Below are 10,190 nucleotides of genomic sequence, written 5' to 3' on the forward strand. Positions count from 1 at the left end.
CCCGGTCCCACCCTTCTCCACCCCTCCATTCTCCACCCCTCCACTCGCTTCCGCGCATGTCCCGCCCCGTGAGCTGCCACGTGAGGGAATCACTGGCCCGCCTGTGGGCGCCAGCTCCGCCCCAAGCCCCCTCCTTGCCCCCTGCTCCGCGCGCCGCCACGTGATGCGGCTCACCGCCAGCCAATGGACACCGGCCTTGCCTTGAGCCCCGCCCCGCGCGCCGTGGCCGTTTGAAGTGACTAATTTCTGTCATATGACTGAGGCGCCCATGGGGGTGGCGGGGCGGCTCTAGGAGCGGGGGGCCTAGCAAGCACCCAGAGAAGCGACCCTGGTCTGGCTGTGGCCAGCATGGCCCCTACGCTGTTCCAGAAGCTCTTCAGCAAGAGGAACGGGTTGGGTGCGCCGGGTCGGGACGCGCGGGATCCAGACTGCGGGTTCAGGTAGGGTGCTGCGGGGCTGGGGGCGCGGAGCCGCGAAGCTGCGGAGCCGACGGCCTTGTGGCTCCGCGCGCCAGATGTGCTGGGGCCTTCGGTGTCCACGCCCGCGCGGCAGCGCTGCGCTGGGACCGGGACCGTGGCCACGGTCGGGAGGGCCAGGCAGCTGCTCTGGGGTGTATGAGCGAGGTCCTCTTTCCCCACCCCCAATTCCGCAGATGCCCCTTCCCCCTCCTCCAGGTCGGTTTGTTTACGTCCTGTTCAGAAGCCACGCGCGGCCCTGTCCCTCCGGACCCAGCACCGCGGCCTGAGCGTAGGGTCCACAAGCCTTTCGGGTGTCAAGGAGAGTTGGGCGCGGGCTAGATTGGACCTCAGCCGCCGTCCTCCGAGCCGAGTTCTCCCCTCCTCCCCGTGACCAGTCGCCTTCTGGGTGCTTCATTCCGGCTTGGTTGGTGGTGTGTAGAGAGCTGCACGTTTTGGCCAACCTTTTAATGTAGAGAAGGCTGGAGGAGCGAGTGAGCAAGGTGCCGTTCTTTCAGGATTCTTGGAAACTAAAATTGGAAGTGTGCGGTTACGGGACCGAGCCCTCTTAATGTTATGGAAGAAAAAATGTGAAGCTTAAGAGTTTATGGTTACTACTGACCAGACTGAAGCAGGACCAAATCATATGAAGCTTGGCTGTAGAATTGGCCATAGAACCATCCCCTTGGAATGTTACTAAAGAGTCTAAAAGTTGAAAACGATAGAAAAAAATTTTGTGTTACATACAGGCTTTGTTAATTTTTGGTTGCAGTACCTGTTGTCGGAAGAAAAACTTTTAAAATTGTAAGACTTAATGTAATGTAAACCTGAATTCAAAGTAAAATTTAGTCGCCAAATTGCATTCGAAGAGATTATGTCTTTCAAACAGCCTTCATACTTGTTGCGGTGTGGAAACTTATATATATAGCCAGGCTAAATGTCAAATATCACTCATACCTGGTAGAATAGCAGAGAGCCCACTTGTACAGTGGTAGTAGGAAAAAATGAGAATCTCTTAAATTTTGCAACAGGCAAAAGTGTGAAATGACTGTACTACACTGGTTTAAAAAGTTTTGGTATTAAAATTTTTCACCCACTCTGGCTAATGCAGATCACATTAGTAAACATGCAGTAATCTGTGTAGAATTGAAGTAGTAAATGGAAAGAAGTTTAACTTTGGAAGAGGAAAACTCTCAGTTGCAAACATCTAGGAAAAGTGCTCAATAAACTACAGTTTTCTAGGTTTTGGTCTTTTCCACTGGAAGTTAAATGTCTTGCAGTGCTCATATAATGACTTTCTTTAAACATTTTTTCAGTGTTTTCCTTTTGAAAAATGAAAGGGTAGTCTAGATAACACTACACCAAGCCATCCAGTAAACCAAGAGTCAGTAGAAAGCAGATTCTGGAAGAATATTAAAAAGATGACAATTGTATAAGTTTTCTGTTTCTGGGCAAAGATTGACGTTGGGGTACTCACGTTTCCAAGGGTCTCAGGTCATTCATATGGGAAAACATTTTCATGTCTATTTTTTAAAAATGTGAAGTCTACTATATAGTTGTGTTATACTACCTTAGAGTTGCCAAAGCACTTTCTCATTTGTTATCTCATGTACTATTTCACAACCTTGGGAGATAGGACAAGAAGAAGTCTAGATAACTATGTCACCCTTTTCCAGTGGAAATAAGAATTAAGTATAACTGCAGTAAGTGCAGTACATAGACAATTATTGCTTTAAAAATAAAATTCTTGAAAAAAAGTTTAATTTGGTGAGATGATTGTTTCATAGTTAAAGGTCTGTAGGACAGTTCATGTTTTGTTCAAACAACAATATTCCGTAGTTTTGTTTTATTCCTAACGCGTGAACATTTGCTCATATTGCCTGTAGCAGGAATTCTTAACCTGTTGCAACAACTTCCTAATTGGTCTTTCTGCCATCACTCTGGCCTTTCTCCTAACTACTCTCAACACTTCATCCTTTAAAAAAATGCAAATTCTGATCATGATCAGCAGGCAAAATGGTATAGAATTTAATGTCTCTATTATAGTTATTTTAAGGATTCAAAGAGAATAGTTATGTCAAATACTTAATGTAGTGCTTAGTACAAGGCTTTCAGGAACCAGAAATTATTATTACTTTGATGATCTCATGCTCACCTGTAAAACCATTCAGTTTAGGCCCAAACTTTTTAAAGCGGCCCTGTATGGTGTGGCTTGCAAAGTCTCTATTCCCCTCCTCCCCCTTAAAGTTCCATAAGGTCATTTTTTAAAACATAGACATTATTCTATTATACGTAACAAAATTAACAGAAATTTTAAATATCATCTATTCTTTGTCTATATTCAAATTTTCTCATTTGTCTCAAAATGTCTTACAGTAGATTTGTTTGAATTAGAATCTTAAGAGGCTGAATTTGCAGTTATGTTGCTTAAGTAATTTTTATTCTATAACAGCCCCACCCCCCACACCTCTTTTAAATATGATTTGTTGTTGAAACTGGGTTATTTTCCTGTAAAACTTCCCACATTCTCTATTTGGCCGTTTGCTTCCTTATAGTTTTTTTTAATTCCTTGATTCTCAGCAGTCTGTTTTAACAGGCCCCCTCCAAGGTGATTGTGATGCCAGTTATAGAAGTACTGCTATAACCTATTCTCTATTTCCTGAAAACTGGTAGTTAGATTCTTTGGTAGATTCAGGGTCAGGTAAAACAAACAAACAAACAAAAAACTTCATAGATGTTGCTGTGTACTTTCTATCTATCAGGGTTACATAATGACTGGTTGTCCCACTTTTAGTGATGCTAAGATTGATTAGTGATTTTAAGTGGTATCAGCCTTATTCTTCATTGTAAAATTCTCCTTTCATTAATGTTTTTTTGTTGTTGATTTTTGATGTTAATCATCTTTTGTTGATTATTGCCTGAATTCGAATTCATTATTTTGTTAGGGGTTGTGAAATGGTGATATCCCAAATCTTTAATTTTTTCTGTATTTATTTCTTGGAAGAATAGTCTCTTATTGCCTATTTGGTTACTCATTGCTACAGGAAAGGCAGCATAAAAGTTCGTTTCTCTTTATCATTTTTCAGAATAATTTATAATGAGTTATTCAGGGAAGGTTTTCATTTTAATTATCATTTTATTAGTATCATCATGAGCTCTTGGATTTTAATGTCTTTTAATCCATTATAGTCAGATTGTCTCATATTTGGCCATTGGAAAACTTTTCATATTAAGTGCTCTTTTGACATGATCTCATGAGTCTTTGATAACTTCTCGCCTCCTTTTGTCCTTATTTGAATCCCGTTTCCCTCTCCTATGATTTTATCACCTTGAATGTGTTTTAGATTCTGGGATGTGCCATGACTTTTTTGTTTAGCTTTTTGTAGTGGTCATTTACGTTTATCCTAATTATTCCTCCTCCAGGAAGCCTTTTCCGATTTGTCCCAGACTGAGTTAGATTTCACTGTAATTTCTTCCATAGCTTATTGCATTTCCTTCTGTGACATTTATTACATCTCTCCTCTTTGCTTGCTTGAGAGCTCTCTTCAACTTCAAGGTATATTTTGGAGTTAGAACCCTGTAGAGCCCCTTGACGGGTTGTTAGTTGAGAACAGAGACTTATGTTTCTGGCTGGAGCAGTTAGGTGGACATCATTTTCTGAGGAGAGAATACAATATCATGGAGTGCTATCTTGAACACCCTATGAAATTAGCAGTTTTCTTATTCTCTATCAGAACACACTCTTTACATCCTTCACAGCCTTTTTTACAACTTATGTCTCCCCTAAGTTCATATCGTTCACAGTACCTGAGCATATGCTTAGTAAATATTTGTAGAATGAATATGTGAAATAATTTTGAGGGCAGAGGGAGAGAGTCAAAAGTTCTGTTTTGGACATTTAATCTAGTTTTAATTGCCAGTGAGATACCTACTTAGAGATATCCAGTTGACAGTTTATTAAAGTAAATCTGGAATTCACAGTAGAGGTTGAGACTAGAGAAATGAATTTGGGTTTATTGTTAATATTAAAACTAAGGGGATGGATGAGCTCATCTAGGAAAAGGGGGTAGATACAGAATTGGAAAGAACAGGACTGCCCTGAAAAATCTAAAATGTACAGATGTGGGAGAGGAAACTACAGTGAAGAGGTAGTGGGCAAGCCCAGGGGTATGTGGTGTTAGGAAAGCTTAGAAAGGCAAATGATGGAATGATGAACTGTTTTGTATGCTGATTGCTGACAGGTCTTGTGAGATGTGAAACAGAAAAGTATCTATTGATTTGTCAAGTTGGAGATAATTGATGACCTTAATTTTTTTTTGAGGGGTCATGTTTGGGGAAGAATGTGAGATCAATGTGGAGTAAATGAGAGGTGAAGAAATTGCTTCACTACTAAAGTTTTCTTTTTATTTCTGTAGGAGAAGCAATCTAGAACTGAGTTATTTTTTCACTTTCCGTATTCTGGTTTTATCTCACATTTTGAGCTTCTGAAGTTTTTAAAAGCTACCTTCTTAATAATGTCAAATCATTTCAGAAGTTTTGTTTTTTCAGTGTGATTTTTATAAAGATTTGCTGCATTCACAATGAGTTTTCGTTATTTTTAAAATACTATCCCTCCATAACTTGTACCTTTTAATCTTAGAAGTGATAGTCATATATGTTTTTTTCTGAGAATCCTGTGGAATCATATCTTTTTTATTAAAGTGGGAAGTTGAGAATTTTAAGTAATTACATGTTAATGATCTGTGGTATCAATATTTGGTCCTAAGAATCTAATTTTGCAGTAAGAAATGCAAATATATTTTATTGTTAATTTGATTTGCTTTTCTATCTCTAAGTAGTGGTATTAAATTTTTTAGAATCATGTTTATTGAAAGAAAATAGGTTAGAGAAAAATATAACTTCGATATTCAGTTTATAAAACTTAGACTTCATTTCTTACTAATATAATAATTATTGTCTTAAATCCTGCTGTATTTAAATTACCTTATAGGAAAGACTTGTATTAAAAACACTCCCTGTATAAAATGCAACAGAACCTTCTTTATTTAAGGAAGTCTTAAATCATCCATACACGGTCCTCTGTTCCTGTTCCTGGCACCACCATTCTCTTAGTTAATTATCAGAGGATCATCTTTTACTCCTTCCTCTCTCTGATGAACAACATTTGGTCATTTGTTGAGCCCTGTTGATTCATATTCTGCAGTATCTTTGTTCTTTTCCGTTTTTCACTGTCATCATCTCATTTAGACCTTTAATGCTTTTCATAAAAATTGGCCATAAGTTTCCCACTTCTTGTGTGTTCCCCTCTACACCATTCTACCTGATCTTCTTAAACTCTAATTCTGATCAGATCACTCAGAAATCTCCATTAACTTTCTCTTGCTTAATAGGGGATTGTTTTGTTCCAAGCACTGTTTTAAGTGCTTTACACATACTAATTCATTTAATTCTCACAATAGCTTTATAAAGTAGATCTGATTATCCCTATTTTATAAGTTAAGAAATGGAGTCACATAAAAGTTAAGAACCTTTCTTCAGGTCTATAGTAAGTGATGAAATTGAGATTTGAACTGACATTTGAGTTCCAGAGCCTTTGACTCCTCAATTTGGCTTATCCTTCTCCCTTAGAGTTGTAGCTTGGTGTGATGGACCTGAGTTCAGATCCCTGCCCCGATAGTTTCTGAATGTATAACCTTGGGAAGCAATATAATGTCACCATTAAAGGTTGGGCATATGTATGTATATCTGAGTAGGGGAGTGGATACTGGGGATACAGCCCCAGGTGTTCATTGCACCTACCATCTTAAGTTGTTTTGAGAATTAAATGGTATGGGAGGCACTCACATTTTAGAATTCCCTCCCAAACTCCCTCACCCCTCATTTTATCCTTTCCAGTCTTCTAGTTTTTTCTCTAGCTGAGGATTCGGAATCAGACTACTTGATGTTTCCTGAGAATAATCAAGTTATGTGTTTGCACACTACTTGGAATAATACGGCTACAACACATCATTCTTTAAAAGTCCAGCAGAACTCATATTTTCCCTGCATTTCACATCATAGAAGTTATTTTCTTGTGTTGTCGTTGCTTTTTATGAATCTATATCCTTTATTAGATTGTAATTTCCATTGGGGCACAAACTTCGTCTGTTTTGTTCAGTGCTGATTCAGTGCCTGGTTCACAGAAGGCATTATATAAATATTTGATGAATGAATGAATAAAATTAGTCACTGAATTGGAAAAAAAATTAATTCATTTAACAAAAGTGTTTTTGTTTTGGATTATTTGCCTAAAGTAGTTATTCACTTAATGAGTGGTTTAAGTAGGTTTTTATTTGACATCAATGTTTACCAATTAAAGGAAAATTACATTGTTATTTTGATTGTTTTGAGATAGCAAGGATGGTCTGATTTTCCAGAAATAAGTTATATCCTCCATTTATATTCCTTATGACACCTCATACTTTCCTTTTCTACCACTTATCACATTCAGAATTTGTGTGTGCATGCACACGCACGTGTATGTACACAAAGATGTCTTCCCTGACATACTCAGTATTTGCTGAATGGAAAAGAGAATAAGTGAACTAATTTATTCTCTTTGGTAGTGGGAGTTTATTTCAAGAACACAAGAGGTTCAGTGTACTATGGGATTCCTTTTCCATTTGAGCATTCTGGGTTCTTAGACCCTGTAAGATTTTTAAGCAGACCTTATGGGGAACTGGAATAACAATTTAACCTAGCTCTTTGGAGACACAGCCAGAACTCTGGGGACCAGCTTTCTTATACTCACACTGCCCAATATAGAGTATCCCTTGATACAACAGCATTTTATTCCAAGTTACCCCAGAGGTGGTTTGCTGCTGTCATATGCTGTCAGTTCTTCCCAGTCAAATCCTAATGGTTAGAGTGACAGAGTTGGTTTCAAGAGCATGTGGATCACAAGCCATTTCAGTTGATGCAGTTATGATCTCATTTGTAGGCTCTTTGCAGCTTTTTGGCCTTCTTTCTTCTCACCCTGTTGTGGTCTGTTATATAATTTTTTTAAAGATTTACATTTGTGTTAGAAACTACAGATCGTGAAGTTTATAAGGTGAATAAAATAAAGGCATAATATGACTCCCACAGATAGGGATTTTGTATTTTTGTATTTATCTTGATTAATTGTTAGTTAATTTACAATATAAAACATATATGCTATACTTTTATAAGATGCAGAAATATAGAAATTATTTGTGAATAATTTTAATATTTTTAATTTTTATAAAAAAAAAAAATACCTGAACGTAGGGACAGTAAAACACCATGTTAATCACCAGCTATGACATGAGTGAGTCCTGGACCCTTGAAACACCTGACTGGCTAGCTAGGCAAGCTCATCGCTTGTGATAATCTGACTCTTAACATGTTGAATTTTTTGCCCTTGCCCAACAATACAATGGTAGGAATTTACCTATAGTAAACCGTCCTGATTCTAGAGGCAACTGCTTTTTCAATTATTTTGCTGTTTCTTTTGAGCATTTATTTTCATACGTATAAATAATATGAATGTACTGTTTTTAAAAAAAATTATTCATCTTAGACATTATATATTAATTTCTTATATGGGTAAAGACTTAGGTCTTAAACATACACACCTACACACCCATACCGTTCCCTTTCCTTCATTCTTTCAGTATTACAATTTTGGGTTACCTTAAATGATCAAGGTTAGCTATATTATTTTATCATAAATGTTCACTACAGAGCTAAGTATATTTTATGTTTTACTTTTTCTTGGTGTTAACTGCCTTTTTCTGGGCAGGGGTTGGTTTACCTTGTTTTCTTTTAAATCATTAGCCAAGCATTTCTACATCCTTCATAAAATACCTTTCAAAACAACCTATCTCTTAGTTATCTGTCAGATAATTGATTAGTTCATTTTTTTTCCTCCTGCATATGTCCTTCTTGGAGCCCTCTGCCTTTCTCCGTCTCTAGTTTGAACTGCTTGCCCTGTAGATCTGCTCCACAACATCTTCATGAGGCTTCCTTTACCTTCCTCCTGGGAATTTCTTTGCCTTTTTTTTGTTAGGATCTCCTGTGGACTGGTTTCCATGACTTTTCCTTATTGGATTATTCTCTTGTTTTGGTGGCATATATCCCTCCAGGAGTTTCCTGAGAATGAGTGCTTGGGAGATAAATTTTTCAAGACTTTGCAAGTCTGCAAATGTCTTTATTTTTATGTTTGGTTGGCAGCCTTGAAGATAGAGAATTCTATGTCGAGAATCATTTTAACTCAGAAATTAGAAGGCTTTGCTCCATTGTCTTCTCAGTGTGTTACTGAGAAAGCCAGAGCCATAACTCTCAACCCCCAGGAAGCTTTTGAGATTTTCTCAATTTTCTCATTATTTTTTTCCTGAAATTTCACAGTTTTGTACTTAGTTTTTTGTTTTTTTTAAATTATTTGTTAATACCTGGTGGGCTTTTCAATGTCTGGAAACATTTTAGTTTGGGGAATTTTCTTAAATGATTTCTTTTATGATTTCATCAACTCTTTCTGAAACTTTTTAATAAAGTTTTCCAGGGGAAGGTTCTTGTACTGATCCTTCAAGTTTCTTGATTTTCTTTTTCTTCTCCCAATTTCTGTCATCTTTCTATCCTGATTCTGGGAGAGTTCATCAACATTACTTTTGGATGAATTTTTGTATGTATTTTTATTTCCGCTATCATATTTTTAATTTCCAAGAGTTCATTCTTATTCTTTTGTATAAGCCTATTTTCAGCCATGTGTCTCAACCTCTTTCACTGAAGTCCCTAATGACCTTGAGGCTGGTGCTTCTTTGTCAGTTTCCCAGGAGAGTAAACATCTGATCTGTTTAAGGGGTGGGACTAAGAGAGACTGGAGAAGGCCAACTTCACATCCCCTGAGGATATACTTTTTGTTCTTTGCCTCTCCACCACCTTCCAAAGTGCCTTTTGTTCCCGAGGCCTTTGCTTCTCAGGGATTCTGAGGGGACAAAATCTTTCAGTTACTCATTAACACCCCCATGTATTAACATTTAGGTTGCAGCTGCTTCTGTTTTTGAAAAGTCAGTTGCTACTTTTTATTTTTCAAATAGTTATTGAAATCTCTTTATCCTTGAAAATTCTCTTGTATTCTCTTTGTCTTAAAGATATATGTGTGTATTTTATTTACTATCATTTTAATGAGATTTAATGTAGCTGCACCTCGCTTAACTTGGATTTTATGAAAAATTAAAAAAATTTTATTATGTAAAATTTCAAGCAAAAAGTAAAGAGAATACTATAACCATACTCAGCTTTAACATTTAGTTAATCAACATTTTGGTTGTGTTTGTTTCTCTCTGTCCCCCTACCTTATTTTAAATACTAATATTGATGTTTGTTGTTGTTGGAGTATTTTAAAGCAAATTGTAAATGTTTTGTCATTTCACTTGTGAATACTTGAGTATGAATCTCTAAAAGATTATTATTATCTCTAAAAATGAACATTGATTCCTTAATATTTTATGCTCAGACCATGTTCAGTTTTCCATGATTGTTTAATAAATGTCTTTGTAGAGTTGGATGTTTCAAGTAGGATCCTAATAAGGTTCCCATATTCATTTGTCAGTACAATGTTCCATATTTTGGATTTGGATCTGATTTCTTCCTCACTGTGTCCTTATCTAGTTACTCTCTCCACCTTATTTTCTTTAAATTGAGAGTTAGATCTAGAAACTTGATTAAATTCTGGTC

At 37.2% G+C, this 10,190-nt stretch overlaps 1 protein-coding gene across 3 annotated transcripts in view; it reads left to right on the forward strand.

Annotated features, from left to right (window-relative positions):
- Positions 1 to 205: 205 nt before the first annotated feature.
- Positions 206 to 10,190, forward strand: part of FNIP1 (folliculin interacting protein 1) — a 103,581-nt gene continuing 93,596 nt past the window's right edge. Inside the window, exon 1 of one of the 3 annotated variants that reach the window (XM_006923164.3) lies at positions 206 to 440. In XM_006923164.3, the coding sequence (XP_006923226.1) occupies positions 349 to 440 (92 nt within the window). In that variant the 5' untranslated portion in view covers positions 206 to 348. The remainder of the gene's footprint in view (positions 441 to 10,190) is intronic. The other 2 variants (XM_015598107.2, XM_006923165.3) reach the window with 2 other exon arrangements.

The sequence above is a fragment of the Pteropus alecto genome, unplaced genomic scaffold (genome assembly GCF_000325575.1).
Source record: "Pteropus alecto unplaced genomic scaffold, ASM32557v1 scaffold78, whole genome shotgun sequence".
NCBI classification, from domain to species: domain Eukaryota; kingdom Metazoa; phylum Chordata; class Mammalia; order Chiroptera; family Pteropodidae; genus Pteropus; species Pteropus alecto.